The 21490-nt window shown below is 41.5% G+C and overlaps 1 protein-coding gene across 5 annotated transcripts in view; it reads right to left on the minus strand.

Moving 5' to 3' along the window:
- Positions 1–21490, minus strand: part of apbb2b (amyloid beta (A4) precursor protein-binding, family B, member 2b) — a 56405-nt gene that overhangs the window by 6192 nt on the left and 28723 nt on the right. For 3 of the 5 annotated variants that reach the window (XM_086295760.1, XM_086295761.1, XM_086295762.1), the window contains exons 5-16: positions 16770–17014; positions 15648–15779; positions 15058–15126; positions 14188–14238; positions 13122–13207; positions 12760–12820; positions 9926–10072; positions 9292–9419; positions 5575–5689; positions 2167–2254; positions 754–837; positions 541–656 (exon numbers count right to left, since the gene is read on the minus strand). In XM_086295760.1, coding sequence (XP_086151886.1) covers positions 541–656; positions 754–837; positions 2167–2254; positions 5575–5689; positions 9292–9419; positions 9926–10072; positions 12760–12820; positions 13122–13207; positions 14188–14238; positions 15058–15126; positions 15648–15779; positions 16770–17014 — 1322 coding nt within the window. The remainder of the gene's footprint in view (positions 1–540; positions 657–753; positions 838–2166; positions 2255–5574; positions 5690–9291; positions 9420–9925; positions 10073–12759; positions 12821–13121; positions 13208–14187; positions 14239–15057; positions 15127–15647; positions 15780–16769; positions 17015–21490) is intronic. The other 2 variants (XM_086295763.1, XM_086295764.1) reach the window with 2 other exon arrangements.

The following is a 21490-nucleotide window of genomic DNA, read 5'->3' on the forward strand; positions in this document are numbered from 1 at the left end:
TTCACACAGTGTGATTACAAACTGCTGCTTATGCAACGAGGCGCGGTATATCAGCCTTGGCCAACACCGACAGAGGCAAATCCAGGTTTGCATGAGTTAAAATATTTCGACTTTGGTGGCAGCTTAGCTTCATGCTGCTGTTGGTTCTTCAGTCAATCCTGGAGAAAAGCAAAGTGAAGTCAAGTGTGAAAAGTGTCCACCATTATGGGGTTTTTCTGTTTCTCACGTAAGTCATGAATGCAAAAGACGCCTTTTCCTGTTCCGACCAGCAACCAATCAGCAGTCCACATACACACACACCGTCACTCATTTTGATCTGTGTTGGTTTGTGGAGGATGGTGTATGTGTAGGTTGCACACCCCGTTTGCATATGCTCTACATAATCAAATATGCACGCAAACACGATACTATAAATCAAACATTAGGGGGGAATATTCGCGAGTTTCCAACCGACTTCACGCAAGTAAAACGAGGCAAAACTTTGCTTGGTGTTTGGTGTGACTGCATCATAAGAGCTCAACAACATCAGACCTGTCTGACCTCGTCTTTGCTGATGGTGACCGTAGCGTCGGCTACATTGAGGGCCACCGGAGTCCAGTCGTCTCTGCTGGAAGAACCGATCAGACTGTCTATAGCTCCATTCAGTATATCCATGCCTGATGTAGAAGGTGATAAAACAAAACATTTGAATTAAATAAACATTCAGAATCAACATTAACATTTCATCACTCTGTGTGTATGTGTCACACCAACCTATCGGTCTGGCCACAGGCATCATCCCAAGATAGAGCACCTGAAACTTCTGAACCAGCTCCGTCTTTGGTGTGGGGAACTCTGCTGAGGAGAATTCAACACACATTTGAATTGGTGCTCATAAGAATACATAACATAAAGTACACTGAACTGCACCACAATTTTACAATAGAGGGTGTATTAAAATTAAAAAAATAAAATAAAAAATCATTTTAAAAGGCTATTTTTTAAATTTTAAATATACATTGCCTAAATTATACATTTTACATATGAATCTTCATCCAGATGTACGGCATGTGTCCATATGATGGTCGGACTTGCCTCATGCGAGCATGTTGTTATGCTACATACCAGCAACAATGTGAAACTCACGAATCGCCTCTTTCTCACAGTACATGTTTCGATCGTTACCGGTGAACGACTGTGGAATTAAAGAGTGCTCGCGCTTTAATATTTGAACTGGTATCTTTGAGTGTTTGCTGCCATCATAAATAAATAATCTCCAAATGTAGTGTTAAATATTTTAAACAAGACTTCTGTTGAAATATGTCACAGTAGACTAGAAACACATGTTTTCTTACATCGTAAAAGTTATTGTCAGTAACCACAGCGGTTCTATTTGAGAAGCTGACATGAGCAGACCAGTCAGAGAGTGTGTGTGTGTGTGTGTGTGTGTGTGTGTGTGTGTGTGTGTGTGTGTGTGTGTACACAGTGATTAGTTCAGCACAGCTAACGTCGTCTCTCTTAGAAAGACTGACAGGTGACAGGAAATAACAGAGTGAGTTATGACAGGAAGCGGATGCTCGTCGTCACATCTCTCATTAAACTGACTGAAAAACAGAGGCACAGAGTCTATTTTTACCATCTGTCGGACATTTAAAAAATTTTTTTTAAACTTCCTCCTTTTTTGTAAATCTAAAGGTGAGATGATGAACTGCACTGGACCACAAACCTCTAAATCTGTCAAGTGGAAAGAACTGCTAGGCAACCTGTGGCATTTTTGATCGTTACTATCACACTTGGTGCAGGTTTCTCTCTAGTGCACTGATTGAAAGTTGGTAGGCGTGAAGCATGAGGAGCAGTAGCAGCACTGGTCGAATGATGGAGAAGGAGGCAGCAAATTTTATGAAAAAGAAAACGCATTAAACCCCTGTCAAAATTCAAGGCTGCAATAATAAATCTCTCCTAAATCATCTTGTTATAAATTCTCATTAACTAAAAAGGACATTACGATAAAAAGCCAGCTATTTTCTGACACATTCAGTCTCCCAAATGGCCAGTTTGGACGCATCTTCAGTGCCACAGAAATGATAACTCCCCGTGCGTCTATTGACGCAAGACAGTTGTCACATTTACTCCCTCTTACACACACAGACAGACAAGGAGTTGCTTTGTGTAATGTATGAAGCCTACCTTGTAAAGGGAGATCGAGTCCTGCCTGCATCCTGTCATGGAGGGAGCCTCCTGCCATCGCTTTGGCATTCTTTCTCTCTGTCATTATCTGGAGGAGAGGCAGGGAGGGTTAGAGAGGGAAGCAAAAAGAAGATACAGAAGTATGAGGAAATGGCATGTAAAAGAAAAAAAAGCCAAAGTGATATGCCGTGACAGAGACACAGGGGAGGAGAGCGAAGAGACAAAGCCGAAAAACAACAGAACGTGTGAGAGTGCAGGAGGATGGGTGAGAGAGGGAGATGAAAGCATAAACACGAAAGCCTGGAAATGCTTCACCCTTGATACTGTCATGCTGTCTTCTCATTTCACCTGAAGAGCACAGAAGTGCACTCACACAGACACACACAAATTAAGCAGGTCACACTCCTCTCTCCAACACAGTGATAGCCTTTTCTCCCGAGCAACACACACGACGCTCACGAAGCAAGTAAACTGCTTCACCCATTGCTTTCACAAACCCCACTTAAAAACATCAAACGTATGTTGTCGTTTTTTTTTTTTTTTATGCTGGATTAACAGGGTTCTTACACATTTTTCAGGTACTTTTTAAGCACTTTCAAAGTCCATTTTTAAGCTTTTCCAGCACATTACCAAAAATAATAAAAAAATAAAATAAAATAATGCATGTTTCACTTTGCATCACCTCAGTAAGACCATGTAAAAATTTAAACAAATAATCTCAGGTCGACTTAAATGTCCTTTGTTCCCCTTTTGTAAAAACAGAAAAATGCACCACACAAAAATACTGAATAAGGAAATGGTTGCCTTATATGCGTATAGTGCAGAAACTCAAAAAAGACATCAAGTTGTTAGAGATATTCATCTCCACTTGAAAAAAAAAAACAACCTCACAAAACAAGAAAACTGCACCAAACGTCACAATAATACACAGCAATTGTAATTGCAGAGAAATACTGCATTTATTTTGGTCATTTCATTTTCAAGCAAGAAGCTCACCCTTTTTGAACGGAAAGACAAAACAAGTGAACTGGAAGGGGAAAAGGAGAAAAGGAAAAACGATGCTGACAGATGCAGAAAAGGATCGATCAAATGGCGAGAAACAACTCAGAGCTCATTAAGGGAATGTTGTTGGAATTCAATAACTTTAAGCGTAAAAACACTGAAATGCAGGCACAAAAGCAACAAGACAAAATACATGAAGACCTGCAGCTCCAAGAAATCCAGAGTAGAAATACGCAGTTAGAAGACAAGCACAAAGAAGTACAACAGAGAAATGCAGACATGCACAAGGACAAGCTGATACACGAGGCAGCATCCAAACAACTCAAAGACAAGCTTGAAGAAAAACAAGCAACATTAGAACAGGTGGAACAAAGATGCAACAAACTTGAGAAGCAAAGCACCGAAACAATCGATGAGTTGAGAACCCTCATCCTGGAGAAAAAAAGCGCTCGTGGAAAAGTGCATGGAAAAGAAGAAAAAAATGCTTCGGCTTGTTCCGGAGGAAGGACGCTACTGCTTCCTCACCTGATGCAGCCTCGTCTTGCTCCACCTCTGTTCACCCCCCCAACCAGTCCCGGCAGTTGACTGCCCCCTCCTGAGCCTGGTGCTGCCGGAGGTTTCTGCCCGTTTAAAGGCAGTTTTTCCTCCCCACTGTCACCTAGTGCGTGCTCAGAGGGGATTGTTGGGGTTTTCTCTCCTCTACCTTGTTTCCTGATTTACTTGTTAACTTTTCGTTCTTACCTCGTTTTAGCTTGTTTCTTTATTTACTTGTTTAACTTTTTCTTTATTGACTTGCTTGTTTAACTTTTTTTAAACTTGTGTAACAAAATAATAAACCAATTGCATTAATCCTTCGAGTATTTTTCATCTAATCTTGACAGAATTTTTCCAAAACATTTTCAAACATTCAGATCTGTCTTTTATTTTCTTCTAAATGGTGAACTAAAAACTCTGGAACAAGGTTTGAAACACTGAAACTGTTTCAGCTGAAACCGGCAAAGTCATGCGTGTGTGTGTGAGACTCACAGAGGACACTGTGTCACTAGTTAGGTCATCATGTTTGGGCTCAATCACTCCAAAATTATTTAGGCCAAATCTTTAAAACGGTGTCATTGCATACACATTTGCAATTCATTCAATCGCACAAATGCAGAAATTATTATTTGCAGTATCTCATCTGATTTATTGTGAGAATGTCATGCCCAAAAATGGGGACAAAAGCGTTTAATCGTTTATAAGAAGAGGTCAGAAATATAAGTGCTGACATCAGTAGTGTCCACAGGAACCTCTCAATCTCAGCTAAAAGCTCATGTAAACCATTTCTGCAACCACCAAACAAAGCAAAGACACCAAACAGTTAAAAGAGCAGTTACCTCACCATGAAAGGTAAGGTATGATCCATCTTTTGATTTATGATTTTCTGGAATTAAATGTGAACTGAAATTTTTTTTTTAAAGGTGTTATATGCTATAAAATACTTTTAAATAAATTAGGTGAGGAAAATTAAAGATCCAATTTTTCTATGTTTGAGTCACAGTAACTTAGAGTTACTACAGTTTCAAGCACCACATCTGACATTCAAGCACTTTTCAAACCTTGAAAGGACAATATTACAATTCAAGCGTATTCAAGGATTTCAAGCACCCGTACGAACCCTGGATTAAAGACTTCAATCAAAATAAATCTTTATTAGCAACCAATTCTTCTTTTCTTATCAGTTTTCTATAAAACAGACCGACTAGGGGGAAAATAAAATGTTGTTGTTAGATGTTGTTAGATCGGGTGTGATGAATATGGAGGGGGAGGAATGGCTCCTCTACATTTTCAGCTAAAAACACTTCAGAGGCGAGCATTAGTTAAACCTTCTGAAAAATAAAATATTTTCATCTCGACTGCATATAAATGAAGAAATCATTCGAAGGTCTTTTCAGACGCTGAATATAAAGTTCGCCTTTTAATGAGGACAGTCCATTAACTAAACGTTCAAAGCAGACAAACACGCAGTCTGAATACTGCCCTTTCAGCCCTGTTTGAATTCACCTGTATTCATCAAACACAGCAGAGAAAGCTTGCTGGTAACTGTGTTTGGGAGTGTGCTTTGACTGTGTGATGGATGTTAAATAAGATAAAGCACTGCAGCATTTCTTCAGCAGCATGACTACAGATAATTTTTTTTGCTTTATGGGTTTTAAGATGAGCTTGCGTGCTGAATAATTTTGTGCTTTTAAAAACATAATAAAAAAAATTAAAATCCATCAACACTACATTTTCTTCTCCGTGAGCCTTTATGTTGAGTGGGAGGGAAAACATTTGTCCAACTACTTGGCTAGCTTCATCACATCCGTCTGCCAAAATCCCAAAGTTAGCCTCCTGTGTCTGGAACCTCCTCCGGCCTGAACAACTCACCCGGGAGCAGATCTCGTGCAGGCTGGTGGCGATGGCTTTGGCTGGTGTGTCACAGCGGAACACATGACATTTCAGGATCCTGGTGTTTTTATCCCTCGCCACATATGCAAAGTCCCTGAGAAGAGGAAAACACAGAGTTGCTTTACAAAAAAAACAAACACACAGTCACAAATGGAGATGAGGTTTGCTGGACGAGTTTGGTGCTACTTGGAGAAATTTTAAAACAAAAATGTGTGTGTCTACTTTTGAGACTGACAGGTCTTTGAGACAGATGAGAGATGAAGTGACCTTTTGTAGCGGGATGAATATAGGACGGACACATGCACACACACGCAGAGACGACAATGGACCCCAAAGATCAATAGAGCAGCGTGATGCAAGAGGGAGTTGAATAGAGTAACAGCAGGAAAGAACTTTCCCCTGGGCCCACTGGAGCCGAAAACAATTTAACTCAGCTGAACAGAAGGAACGGAGAATAAAAAGGAGGAGGGAAAGAGATGGGATGGAGAGAGGGATGAAGACACAGGATACTTTAAAAAGAAATGTAGCTGCAGCAAATTAAACCAGAGCATCACACACACACAGACACACACAAAGACATAAGCCAGTGTAAATAACTCCCTTCAGGCTGTGTTTCAATATGAGATGTAATAGTCAAACAAGGCCTGAGGGCTAACAGGATTCCTGGACGCAGATTCTCAGGGACGTTCTCCACGAGACATTCCTATTTACATACGTACGTGTGTGTGTGTGTGTGTGTGTGTGTGTGTGTGTGTGTGTGTGTGTGTGTGTGTGTGTGTGTAACAAAGTTAAAAAAAAAAAATACTTGTAGACAGACAAGGACAGGGGATGTGACCTTCATTTCCTCCATGTCTGAATGCATGCACGCAGTGGTACAGAGTACATCAAGAGCCACTTTCAAGATGAAAGAAAATGAGACGGAGAGAGGAAATTAAACAATAAAATGATGTAGAGGTACTCTACAGGAGGAGCATTGCAGACTGAAAAGGAAGGAATGCGTTTACCTCTCTCTGTATCCAAGGAAGCAAAGAAGGAAAGGAAGACAGGTTAGTGGGAGGGGAAAAAAAGGGGGAGAGAAAAAAAATCCATCGCACCAGTGAGCGTTATTGCCGGGTGACAAAAGGTTGCAAAGAGATGCACTTTCACATAGAAAATTAACCTTGAGTGACATATTCACTTCTCCTGCCGTCTCCTTCTCTAACAGAGTTTTAGTGGCGGTACGGTAAAATGCACGTATATATGCACACAGATCTCAGCAGCACTGCAGGTGATCTTAAATGCAGAGTTACTCTGAGCTAAAATTATATATGGAATATAAAGGAAAAGAGAGAAAATGGATGAAGAGAGGGACTCGGGGTGACGGAGAAGTCAGGTTGTGAACAGTTAGCCTGCTGAAGGCTTGCATATCCTTAAAAGACATAACGAAAGAAGCTTTTTTTAAGCCACATAAAAAAATTAATTAAAAAATTTAAAAAAAAAAAAAACCTAGAGCAAGAGAGTGGGTGACTCGAAAAAGGAAGGAGAGAAAATTGGAAGTGAATTGTAACAATGTACAAGATAAAGATAAAAGCCTAAAGACGAGAGCAGAATAAAAGACCCCGAGATGAGAAGAACATAAAAGTCAAAGGAGGATTGGAGAGAGAGGGGGCGGGAGAGAGAGTGGGAATGATGTCTCATTTCTAATATAATCTTATCATCATGCCAACGCCCCTGAAAATGTCAAGGTTGCTGTGAGGATGTGTAATCGGTGGTGATAATGAGTTTCGCAGCACATGAAGAGAGGGCTCTGGGGGCTACGGTTCCAGTGCTGACACAACCACTTCACAGGGGTGTGTGACACAGAGAGAGGCAGAGAGAGGGGAAAATCCCAGCTCTGTGCAGGTTTCAATACAATCCACATGCTCACAGACCGTGACTCGTACAAACAAAAGAAAAACTGGGCTAAAAAACAACAACAACAAAAAACAACTTGCATAAACTTACACCAGCATGTAGTCGTTAATTTAAAATCTAAACTGGAGTTCATTTTTGCTGACACACTGAAAAAATTCTTATCTTGCATTTTTAATCAAACACGAATTACACTGTTTGGAGCTTCTCGCTGTTTTTTAAAAATCCATTTTAACACGAAATAAAAGCTTCTTAATTAAACTTCTGCACCTAAACAGACCCTTAACAAGACGAGCCTCACCTGTAATCACCTCCATTACATGTCAGAAGGGCTCTTTTGAAAGAGCGTGAGAGTAAACAAGTATTTTTCCTTAAAAAAAAACAAAAAAACAAACTGTAGTGATAAGCACCTCCAATTACACACATCTCACAAAAAAGAAAAAAGAAAAAAAAACACCCTCCAAAAGGCCTCTCATCTGTGGTTTCTCCTCCTTTTCTTTGTACTTTAAACATAAGAGCAGGAGTGATGCTTCCAAAAGTGAGGATGAGGTGTTTAAATGTACTTACAGGGTCTGTCGTCCTATCCTGGCAGGTAATCCTGTGACCGGCAGGCGTATTTACAGACTCACACCATCAATTTCTGGTGATACCGAACTGCACTGCACGCGCGCTCTCCTCAACCTGTCTGCTCCACACCCTGTGAGCACTAACCATGCCTCCCCCTCTGGCAGCCTCATTCCCCTCTCCCTCTCTCCTGCCAGATCCCCCTCCCTCTGACCACCTCCTCTTCTCCTCCTCCCTTTGCTGCAGCCCACTGTTCAGACTATCCAGCCATATGTGACAGATCCCAATAAAGTATTTGGAGAGGGGGAAAAATTGCTTGTGGTCCATGTGGTGGAGGGATTTTCAGCTTCATTATACGGAATAACATCGACACCTGCGCGATTACGACTGCGTGGTTGTGAATGAAAGAAGAGAGACGCACCCTCAAGGCAACAGGATTGTGAGGTTCTGCATATTCCAAAAAGCTTTTAGCCTCATCCCGTCTCCTGAGTACACTCGTCATCGCGCGCACGTGTGTGCCAGCTCTTATTATACAGTAAGCACCAACTGTTTCAGTCCCCAGTCACCCGGCTGTGCCTCATAACCTACATTCTGCAGTGTGCATGCTGCAGCAGTGCACAGCGTCCTCTGCTGGTTGCCCATGGCTTAATTTTAACCTTCATATGCCCAGAAAAAGGCTCCTTTTCTTTTAATATTTATCTCATTCTTACTTCGAGAAGCTCAAACCAAGAAGCTGCCGGGTACAGTGACAGCATGATGTCAGTGAAGCCCAGCCAAGCTGCGGTGAAAGCGAGGGACAGACAGTCAGGTGGGGATTTGTGGTGAAAGAGAATAAAGGCCACTCTCTGTGTCATCCTCGACTTTGTAGTGATGAATTAATCTGACATTAGCTCCCCTTCATCAATCACCAACTCCCCCTCTTCTCCACGTTAACTCTGCCACCTGTCTGCTTGCCCTCATTTGTTCCCATGACCTTTCACTGAGCGAGTGTTTTAAATTCGCCATCGACTTATAAGCCGAAGCGTTGAAACGCTAAACAACAAAAGGATGCTGACATCAATGAGTCAGGACCCAGATTACCGCTAAATATACAGAAATCTCTCTGAACATTTACAATCCAGGGAATTGATTTTGAGCACAGTGTGAGACGTGCTTTTATACACACTGTAAATTATTCACGGAGACGAGAAAAAGAAAGTCAAATTTAAGGGAAAAATAAAAACAAACAAAAAACCCACTAACCTGCCATTGTCCCGGCCAACGCCCCAAACTCGGATGCTCGCGATTGGCTGAGAATGAAGCACGCTGCGGTCCATGGGGTCGACTAGGTTCAACATATTATTCTCCAGCATGAGGTACATGTCCTTCCCCTGGGCACACAAACACACACAAATCCTTCAGAGCTCATCATAAAAATATGCAATCCTTATTTCCTGCAGCGAGAGTCACAGCAAAAATATAAAAAAAACTAAACAACAGTCCTTTAAATGCCAGCGGCTTTCAGTACAACTGTTGCATATATTTATTTATCCGTGTGTACATGTGTGTCCCTGTGAGCTCTCTAGCTTTGAAGGTCTCTAAATAAATTATAAAACCCTAGAAAGAGGGTGCTGGGAGATGAAAGGTTATTAAAAGAGGGATCGAGCCCTCTCTGTCCATTCTGTCGCTTCATATTAAATAAAAGCGCACCGCAGAGAATTCATAGCACTGCTCTACTTCCCCATATTTCAGGAGGCATTTATCCACGCTAACTGATGCTGCTCCTTTCTTTCTTTTACGCTTTTCTTCCGATTCATCTTCCTAAGCATTCCCCTCCTCTCCTTCTAATAGCTGCAAACACGATGCTCTTTATTTTAAACAGGAGAGTCTTCATCACCTCTCCCCAGATGCCAACGGTGTCCCGGATGTCGTTCTTGCAGTAGGACAGCTGTCGGATGCAGTTGTTAACAGCGACGCTGCTCTTTCCAGGAGCCAAGTCCTCCTCGGCCATCTCCACCCAACCCAGAGAGCGCACGGCGAAACACTGAAAGAAATGCACACAACAGATGCTCACACCATCATACACAACAAATACAAAGAAAACAAGGAAGTGGAAGAGCATCCAAGATTTGAAGGACTAAAAAGTTGAAATTTCTTTTAGGAATCACGGATCCCTTGGCAGCTCCGAACCGTGACGCTCACACGTGTTGGGTATATTCTCCTTCCAGCAATGTCATTCCTTATTAATGCCGTTTTGTCACTATGGGGCATAAGGTTTACAAAGTTTTAGAGCTACCAGCAGCTGGTTTGCTGTTACTTTTTTTTCTTACCTCCTCTCAACACTAGTGCTGAATGTCCTGTATTTGTACAGGACACAGTTTGTTCTACATCTTGCATCACTTTAATATATTTTCTAAGCTCCTCTAAGCTTGCTGTAATGGACAATGAATGGTTCAGGTGTATGGATCATTCTCAAGAGCAGGCTCTGTTGGTAAATACGCTGCGCTTGCCTTTAGCAGTTGTGGCTTGTGTGGAAGAGTGAGCCATGCAGGGTTAGTCTCAGGGTCAGTCTTCTGCCTGTCCACATGTTGATGCAATCTGCTGCTACTCTGTCTTACCAGTTGATTTTGAATCAGAGAAAAGAGGGAAAAAAGCACTCTGAAGAACAACTGAGACTAAAAGCTATTAAGTGAAGAGCATTAATTTAATAGCAAAAAAGTAAAGTAACTTTTTTGTACACAGACAGCAAGTTTAAAGGTCATATGTCCCTGTTACCTTTAACGGTAGCGTCACTTTGTTTAAAACGACACATGAGATTGGAAACTTGTAACCTCTTAAAGATGAAACCAAACAAACAAACAACAGAAAAGATGAAGAAAACAGAAGAAAGTTAAAGACAAAGAGAGGAGTGAGACCAGTCCCTCTGCTCTCATAAAGTATTCATTTGATTTCTGCAGTCCGTTCAGAAAGCACTCTGCACTCTATATAGGTCAGGGAGGGAGACGGAGACCGTCACAGTTAACCTGACTCGTGGCAAGTTTGTTCTAATGCAGTCATGTTTCCACTCATGCTAGGCTGAAACTGCTTTAGAGTGAGATCTAATACGTAATTAACTTCTTCTTTTGTAGGCAGAAAAATGATCACTCCAATCTTAAAAGAGCAATGGCTGATTTGCTTCTCTGTAACATGTGAGTGTGCGAGCGTGTTGCCATATCAAAAGCCTGAGCTGCAGGCATGTGTTTGTGTCTGGTCTTCATCACAGTGTCACTGCTGCCTAAGGACTGAAGGCTGGGACACCAACCAACCCACTGAGTTTTAACTCTGATGAGCCAAACACATCTCGAACCTTTTTCAGAACTTTAACAATTAATAATAATATTACTACTACTATTAATAATAATAGTAATAATACCACCACCATCAGGGGAATCAGAAGCAACAGTGGGTACAAAAAAAGACCAAATGAGGAAAAAAGTTGGGAACTAAAACAAAATTGAAATCCTCCTACATCTTAGTCTGCTGACGGTTCTCATCTATGACCGGTTTCATGATGTCACCAAGATGCCTAGCAAAGCTAAAATGACCCATTTGTTGTATTTATGCACATGTAACACTTTGTAAAAGTATCGTATCATTTTCATTTCACTACTGTAAAATCTAATTTAGCAAATCTTTTGATATATCCAATTTATATTGATATTTGTAGGTTCAATATTACATTACAACACATCACTTCACACATGACCTTAAGAAGGGACTATATCAAAAGTTCAATGATAAATAACTCCATAAATGTACATAAGGCAATGTATCTTGGGCATGTATCAGTGTGTTTAATTCATGGCAAATTATTAAACAACCAATCACCTGCAAGAAAAGTGCTCATAAAATTAAATGAAATTTTCTTCTCTCAATCTATCAAAATAAGGGATGATATGTAAAAACTGTCATATGTCTTATAAATACCTCACGAAACTGGGTGGGAAATGAAAAAAAAAACAAACAAAAAAAAAAACTTATACAGTATATATATATGATAGTGTGCAAATACCAACATGCATAGGTACATGCATAAATGTAATGAATGTGTACAAGTTTTTGTGCTTTGTTGTCCGTACATTTTGTGGTTGTTGTGGATTGTGTTCATTTATTTTAGTCTCACTGGAATTTGCTGCAGCTTATGACAGAATGCAGTGGGTGTGAGTAACACTGCAATTTAAAATTTAACTTATGGCCCAAGGTGACCTTTTGCAAATGAATGCCACCCTCCACAGTAGTAAGTTTTACTGAGCCTGAGACTCCTTAAAGGCTTAAATGTCTCATTTGAATTTCTGGTTTGGATGCTTAAAGAGGGTCCACCACTGCACACTTGTATTTTCCTCTTCCACCACTGGGGGGCAAGCTTTCTCTTCTTTCAACAACAGCAGCAGATCATGAGTGCTGGAAAGCCGAGTGTAACTTTAACCATTTAAAGGAACTTTAGACACTGAAAAAATTGAAGTACTTTTATAAAAAAAGTAGCGTGTTTGGCACTTAAATTCTAAAATGATCTTTTAACCTACTTCATACCATTTTTTTTTTTTTTTTTTTTAAATATAGAGGCAACAGCTACATAACAACCTCACCTGATTCAGCCTGTCCTGTGTCTAAGACCACACATTATAAAGACATTCGAAGGCCAGTGCGTAATGCTGACCTTCATGTATATAAAGTTTAGAAAAAGGGTTTTACCTTTGCCTCGGGGTCACTGTTAATACTGCTGGATTCTTCTTCTTCTGCTGCTGGACGGCTCCTGAAAATAGTTTAAACATAAGAGAACTATTAGCTGCTTTGTTAGCAAGGTTTCTGTCTGATGTGTGAATTTACAGAAGCTACAAGCAGGCGATACACTAGCAGAACATGGACCCTTTTCCTGAAGAGAGGATCTAACTGGCTGCTTTGGCTGAACCTGTTACACTTTAATTAAATACAATCTCCAAGAAACAAAGAAGAGATTAAAATACAGGACAATCTGTTTAATAACTGCAGCTCTGGAGGTTTTCAGAGATTCATGCACAGAAGCTGGATGGATTTGTGTGTCTTCTGTATTTTACCTTAGCTTGAGTGACGCGTAGCGAAGCGTAGCACCCTCAAACTCTTTCAGACTGGGGTCCGGGTTCACTGTGGCTGCCTGCAGGTCCTGATGCACATATGTGAAAATCATAGCAAAATAAGCCTCTGTATCCAGCAGGGGTTCCACCCTAGAGCATCTTTTACACATGCAACCTGGAATACTGTATGAGAATATAAACCGATTGTGTCTTCTGTCACTGAAACACTCTCCTGAATTAAAAAAACAAAACAAAACTGAATGATCCAACAGGAGTAAGTGCAGCCAGATAAGATCCTGATGAAGACATCCAGATTTAACAACAAGAAGATGAGCTGGCATTATCCTTTTAATGTTAATATGGATGTTCCTTATGGATTCCTACCGTTTAAAAAAAAAAAAAAAAAAAAAAAAAAATTACTCTATTTCTTCCTCAGTCCTCCTAAAAAAAAAGATCATTTTCACAGGCTTGCTGGTCATTTTGCTCCAGCGAGATATGTGGCAATGTCCAAAAATATTACCGCTATAAACTGAAACACCTATGTGTACCCGTCATAAAATTCATGGGGCACAAGCTCCTGTGGTAGAGGCGCTACAAGACACGAAATAGATGTAAATTCTGACACTTCAGCGTGAATGCCAGCATGCATCCAAGTGTGGAGCGAATGCTGCTGCCGGATGGATAAATGGCATTGGTGTGTTATGTGTAATGGGGCATGCTGCATTCAGAAAGAAAAAGGTTTATGTGGTATGTACACACACTGGTGTGTGTGACTACGCAGTCAGATCTGTGCCACCAGAACAGAAAGATGAAAATATATTACTGGCGTATGTAAAGAAAGAAACAACCTAATGTGTCGCTGGAGTGGAGTAAACAGACATGTTCTTACACATCAGGCATGATCAGAGGCTGCGGTTTGTGCAGATATTTTTATGTTAAAGCATCAGCCACGCATGCTTTTTGCCCAGGCAGTGAACTTTAGCACAGGATGTATAAATGCACACACTCAAATAGCTGGTGAGGTTAGACCAAGAACAAGACTCACTGACACCGAGTGCATTATACTTGCCTTCCACATTTCACTATCAATTTTTCCGCCAAATTCACTCCACACCTGTTTCTATATTTGGCGTTAAGACACAAACACACACACACACAGTGGCGGGTCAAGGATTGAGAGTCAAAGGTTGGGTGGAGAGGGGGGCAAGGGGATAAAGACAGAACAATGTTGTTAGCTAACCAGCTTACTCTACACTCAGACGGTGTTGCAATAACGAGCAAAGCAGCAAAACGTTTCCTAAATAAAAGTAAAAGGGCCAAGAAGAGTCCAACGGGACTTTCCGGGTTTTCCCCGATTTGTTTTGCTCCCATTGAACATTCACCTCGCTACTGAGAATCTGTCGATTCTTGATTAGTAGAATGTAAGCGACACAAACATACAGGACCCATCAGCAAGTGTTTAGACCGTGACACCATTTCTGTTGTTTTCAAGCTTTACTACAGCACAAAGATACAGTAATTACACTGAAAGTGTGCAAAGAGATGACAAAAAGTAGAAAAAGACATCAATATAACTAGAAAATCATTATAAAAGTCACACTACTAAAAGCTATAATACTAGATGTTATAGTGACTGCAGCTGATGTCCAATGACCATTACACTTGTTCCCAGTCTTTGCCCCTTGAAAGCTTACTAGGAGCTCTCTTCTGAACTGAGGGGTGAGTCTCTGGTTGTCAAATGTTGTCTTTATGGGGGAAAGCATGCTGAAGTACAAGGTTAAATCAGTGTCAGAGTCCAAACACTTATTGACTGCTCTATATATGATACAAGGAGTCAAATACAGTAATATACACGTACGGGTGCAGAGGAATTATTTACAGAACTAAGAAAAAAGTGAAAAAAGATGCTACAAGTCTCAGGGCAGATTGGGACTCCTACCTTTTCCTCATCTTCGTGACGCTGAGAGCGACACTCTTGATCCACACCCTGCAGAGACGTGGAGCGTGGCTAAAGAGACATCAGAGAGAGAAATGATGAGACTCTGTTTAGTGACATCCTGCTGCACCATGTTGGTCCGTCTGCCATTTTAGCTTTTGTGCAGCTGGGGGGTGATACTCGAGCAGTCTGGAGGTCGATCGCATCAGATGGATGTGCCAGAATCAGATTGAGGCACATCCATCTGTCAACATCAGTCCATTCTCACTGGATCGATATTTTATCTACATGGGGCCGCTCTCTATCCATCTCCTTTCCTCTCTACATTTCCACCTATCATTCTACATGATTGACTGATTGATCGGCTCAGTGTTCTTGTATTCTGCTACCAGACTGGAGTGTTAACAGTGCTCTCCCTCTCACTCCCTTTGCCCAGCTGCCTACATTTAAATAAAACTATATTGAAACCCAGACAAATGCACTGCGCCGTTTAAAACTGGCACATGGAAGCGTGAAAATAACTCTTGCAAACCGCGATGAACATCACAGACTCCTGTGAAGTACAATGTAACACAAAAACGACGGTGGCTTACAAAGTAACAGCTGTTCACAAATCCACATGTGGGGAGTGTGGGCTCGTGAGTGGACAGAGGCTCCACTGAGCTGTCAGAGGTGGTGCTGCCCGAGCGAGTCGACCCCCTGAAGAAGATCTCGGCCTGGCATGACTGTAAGCACATGGAAACACAGAGGTATTAAAAAAATAAAGACACACTGTTTAATCCATATTTATTGGAGTCAACAATGATTAATGGATTCAAGAAATCCATTTTTTCCCATCTTGTTTAGGGAAATGCTCGTCATTTGCACTTGACAGAATTACTGTCGGCAGCACCGACTGGTCCTCATGTCAGTTGCATAAATACAAATTGTAAAAATACCTGTTCATGAAAACTCACAGCAGCATTAAGTACAAGTCATGTACATATTATTCTGAGAACAGCAGCACAGAGTGCTTAATTCACTTCCAACACAGGTGTTATTACAGTTTTCCTCATAATTATTCTGTGCTGTGTGCGCTTTTGTTGATTTATGCTAATCCAAAGCTCAAAATAAACATTTTCATTTTAACCGCTGTGACATTTCCAGTTTTATTAATGCTTAGCTGTTATTAAGAGTCGAGGAGTTTCATTATCAACTAAATTGCATTGTAGCCAGTAATAGATACACTACCTTCACTGCATTAAAGTTTGACTTTATTACTTTGTTTTTAAATCAAATTGTTTGACTGCATTACTTTCCCTTCATCTCTTCATGTATGCTGTGAGCTGATTGCCTTCGTCAGAATCTATTCTCAACTACAAAAAGAAAGGTGTGCTGTGGTATCTGGCACCAAGATGTTAGCAACACATCCTTTAAGTCCTGTAAGTTGTGTGAGGTGGGGCATCTGTGGATCGGACTCATTTCTCAAGCAAATCCTACAGATGCTAAATTAGATTGAAATCTGGGGAATTTGAAGGCGGGGTCAACACTTTAGACTCGTTGTTGTGCTTCTCAAACCATTCCTGAATCATTTTTGCTGAAAGAGGCCATAGCCATCAGGAAAGACCGTTTCCATGAGAGTGTGCACATGGTCTGCAGTAACGATTAGGTAGGTGGTACGTGTCAAATTAACATCCACAGTGGTCATAATGTGAAGTCTGATGCATGTCCCTCACCTCGTGGTCTGGAGTGGGTGAGGGGCTGAGTGAGCCCAGGGAAGGTTTACGTGGTGTTGAGGCTGAGTGATCACCCAGGGCCGTGGACTCCATCTGTCCAGGGGGTTGTGGATGAGTGGCGGGCCGTTCCCACTGAGTGGTGCCTGTAGGAATGTGCCAGTAGTAGATACCAGCCATGTCTGTAATCTTTTTCCATCCTGGAGGCAGGTCGGGGTCTGTCTGGAATGACTGCTCGCTCCAAATATCTGGTGGAAGAAAATTGTGAATGGATGGATGTAGGGCCATCATTCTCCTGCTCCGTTTCCCCCAAAACTTCCCGTCTCTGTGGCTGTTTTTGCACCATACAGTTAATTCAAAGTGAACCCACATTGAGCTACGTCAACAGCTGAGCTGGATTACCGGCATCTGCTGCACCTGTCCCTTTTAACCAACCATATCTCCATGTGCACAAGAACGCCTGTAAAGCACTTCTGTAGCATTTGTTAAACAAAGCCCTACACACTTTTGAAATGAAAGATATCACACGGGCAAAAAAAAAAAAAAAGAAAAAAATATCAAACACAGATATCAGGATTTCTCTTACATCTAAAGCAGCTGAGACACTTTCTCAATGAGCGACCCACTCAGTACTTAAAACATATTACAGTTTATTCAGCGTGACACAAATGAGGAATTGTTCTTCACTGGCCCTGGTAATTGTGTTAGCTTCTTCACTGAACCCTGTTTTAGAGAAATGTGCCGCTTGATTTCCATGGGTGTGTGATCCGTTGTTCTTCAATTTAACCTTAAACTCCTTGTAGTACCAAATTATCCTACCTATGGTATCTTGGAGCTTCTAACAGTAGAATGGGAGGCAGAGCCTTCCGTTATCAGGCTTGTGGACCATCTACCAGTCTAAATTCAGAGACATCCTCTTTTCAACTCAAAACTTTCAGGTGACCCCGATCTCTCAGTTATGCTGTTATAGGCTCCCAAAGCTATAGGACTTCCTGCGAGCATTTCCTCTCCACCCACCATTAAATTGTGTCTCATCTCTCCCATAGTGGTGACGTTTTCCCCTTCACATTTTTATACATTGGAAAGCTATAGGTTAAATATGATCAAAGCAACATAGTAGTTAAACTTCATACACAAAGCTGTTCATTGTTCGATATACAGCCTAATGAAGTGGAAAGAAGAGGGGCAATACTCAGTAACAGTAAAGTGCATAGAATTAAATACTCATGAAACCCTGTGGAGAAGGCAGGATTAGGACCCAGACGCAGGACTCATGAGACAAGAAATGACCTCAAAACAGCTTTAATGGTTGAGTCTTCCTTAAATACCCAAAAAAAAAACCAAAACCCCTAAACAGGAGCCAAGAATACAAATCCAGGACTATAAGGAAGCACACAAAAAAAAAAAAGAGAGCACACAGTATAGGGGACGACAATAAATACACACATGGTAATGAGAGAAAAGGAAACAGGTGGGAAATACAGCAGCAACAAATCAAGAATAACGAGACAGGGGAAGTAAAACTAGAGACAAGAGACAAAAGACTACCAAAGTAAGACAAGGACTAACAGATGGCAGACTCACAAATGTGAAAATGACATAGAAATACCAGAAATATGGACAGAAGACTGAAGAAACAGAATGAGAACAGAAACAGGGATTAACAAACTAGTGAAGGAACTAAAGACACAGATAACAAGAATTTCATGAGAACCTAAAAAAAGCAGAATTACCATCATAAACAGAAGGCTACAGAGCTTGACGGCTACAGAGCTTAAGGACTTGAACTGGAACAAAGAAGTAACACGAAAGGGAACTCGTATCAGCAATAAGGAAAAAAAAGAACCATAAACCTTTAGAAATACCAGAAAGCCAGATTATCAACAATACATCAGCTTTTTTTTTTTTAGCTTTTTTTTGTTATACGTAAAATTGTATTGTATTTATTTAAATTTTTACTTTTTAATTATTTTATTTGCATTTTTCTAATCACTAGGGTTTGAGAGTAACGCAATTTCTATTCTGTGTATGTCCTGTACATGTGGCAGAATTGACAAATAAAGTTGACTTGACTTGACTTGACAGAACAAAGAACTCTAATACACAGAAAACCTTAACATCAAAATCCCAGGTCCCAGACATAAGATAACACAGACTCCATATTGACTGATCATGGTTATGCGTGCACCATCACCACAAATGTCTCTTTGTCTAATTTCAACCAGAAATAAACTTTTCTGAGTGCTGTACGGGCTTAGTAAAGTTAATTTGTTTTTTAAATGAGCTTATAAATAAAGTGCTGTACTAATAAAATGAATAAATCAGAGCAAGAAAATACAGAAAAAAGTAAGACAAGGAAAAAAAAAAGTAAAAAAAAGTGTCAAAAGCTCAAAGGATGTGTTTTACAGGGGGCTTTAAACATGTCAAGTGTTGGTGAGGTCCTAATGGTGAAGAGGCGACTGTTCCAAAGTTGAGATGCAACTACAGCAAACGTCTCATCTGTGCTTTAGTCTGCTTCTCAGAATGTATGCATGTGCAGATTTATGTGAAAATTAAACTTTCCTCCACCAACAGAACACAACATCAGCAAACAGAGCAGATGTCTGTTAGCATAATTTATTGGGCAGTGATATATTTAGAGGAGCTACAGCTGTTACCTTGAAAACACATGTGCGCACACAAACACACACTCTGTGGAGATGGAGTACTTAAATTAATTTTTCTTCACTCTTGGACTAAAAGTCATCTCATGTGAAGGTTGCAGTTTCCTGGCAGCATGCACATGCACGTGCGCACGCACGCACGCACGCACACACACACACACGCACGCACGCACGCACGCACGCACGCACGCACAGTGAAGTATTGATGGGATCTTTGTGTTCCTGTGTGGAGATGATGTCGTGGCAGACGTAGTAAAGACGATCCCAAACTCTGTTGGGGGTGTAGCAACTCATAAAAGTGATATAAGCTCCAAGGGGCCGGTCAGCTGGTGCTGCATGTATTTATGTACGTTTGTGTGATTGCAAGGCGTTCTTGAACTGCTGACCATGCTGATGAAACGCAGCGAGTGGGCCCGTTGCCACGACAGCAGGCCATATGTCATTGTGACAACGGGGTCGGGCCAGACTGTGATGGCACTCAGACACACATGCGTGCACACACAAGTTATTAAGACTCTCAAAGAGCATAAATCATAGAAAATATAGAAAAACGCACTCGCTGGGAGATAAGGACATCCTTTAGGGTGGTGCACTGACTGCTGGGAGTTGGAGTCTTTTGAGAATGAAAAATAGGTCAGAGCAAATAAAACTACAAGAGAGAGAATCTGAGCGTCTCCATCTGCTTTGAGCGAGAGGAAAGATGGTGACTTAGAATGGGTGCCAGCATGAGATGACTACTGGATGTGGATTAATGCATCTGCATAAACAAAATTAGAGAGAAACACTGAAAGAGAAAAGAGAGGAGATCTCTGGCTGGAAAGGTCTGAGGGCTACACAATGACTCAAAGTTATCAGTGTCACTCTCGGCAACGGATGTGGCAAGTAAGGAAACGGCATTAGGAGACTTGGTGTGCTTGCACTGATGCTGTTAAAGTGCACCTACGCAGCTGGTGGAAATGGGGACCTACGTAGCAGTTAGCCTGTGATAGCCTCGGTTAGCATGCAGCTGCATGCCAGAGTACAGTTGAGCAGGGGGAGGGGGAGAGCTGCAAGCTTCTGGAGCAAAACACATACAGACACCACACCACACATGCACACCAGCATTGACATATTAACACAGCATGAACCAACCAGACTGTTTCTGCAGATGATGTCATTACAGAAATAAACTTCATCCCCATGTAGGAAGACACAGACACATGCATGCTCAGACAGCATTGAAACTCAAAGACAACAGTCCAGCTTCCGGCCAACTCTGTAAAAATGCACCTACCCTCGTAATTGACAATCACAATGGCCAGCATGTAGTCTTTTCCCAGCATCATAGTTAGCTAGCTGCCTCTCATACAGCAAAACCCAATGCTGTAACCAAAGAGAGAAGCCCAGACAGAGATGGAAAGAGAGAGAAGGAAGCAGAGATCAGAGTGAGGGGGACACCGCAGCAGAGGGGGTGAGGAGACCAAGAAGGGAGGGAGAGAGAGAGGAAGGGAAAGAGAGAGAAAGAGAAAGAGAGAGAGAGGAGGGGGGACAAATCAAGGCAGAGAGGTAGAGAAAACATGACGTGACGAGAGAGGCAGTAGGAAAAAAAATGGGGAGAAAGAGTGAATGAGAGGAGGAGCAAAAAAAAAAAAAAAAGGATGGAGAGCCTGCGACTGAGGAAAACAGGAGTGAAAGACAAACATTTATACGGGGGGGGGGGGGGGGGGGGGGGCTGTTTCCCCCTGCAGGCGAGCTGTGTTTGCTGCTTGTCTCTCCCCTCTCTATCTAGAGCATCAGCCACATCAACAAGAAGACAAAACAAAAAAAGCTCTACCCTCCCTTTCCTGTTCAAAACCAAACATGCAGCCGGGGCACATGGAAGGAGGCTAAAATGTGGCACAGTCATCCTTATCGAATTTCTAGGTTTATTATTTTCTCCCTCTTTTTCAGCCTCTCTTGGTTGTCCTGGCAACCTCCAAATCGGCTTTTATTCAGCATCTCATCCAGTGGAGGTGCGAGGACGAGGTGGGTCAGAGAGGTAGAAAGACATGTAACTGTCTCAAACACACTTTGAGCATCACG

The sequence above is a fragment of the Aulonocara sp. 'chitande type north' Nkhata Bay genome, linkage group LG6, assembly GCF_057382095.1.
Source record: "Aulonocara sp. 'chitande type north' Nkhata Bay isolate Kocher_YH1m ecotype deep benthic linkage group LG6, A_spYH_male_GT1.1, whole genome shotgun sequence".
Taxonomy (NCBI): domain Eukaryota; kingdom Metazoa; phylum Chordata; class Actinopteri; order Cichliformes; family Cichlidae; genus Aulonocara; species Aulonocara sp. 'chitande type north' Nkhata Bay.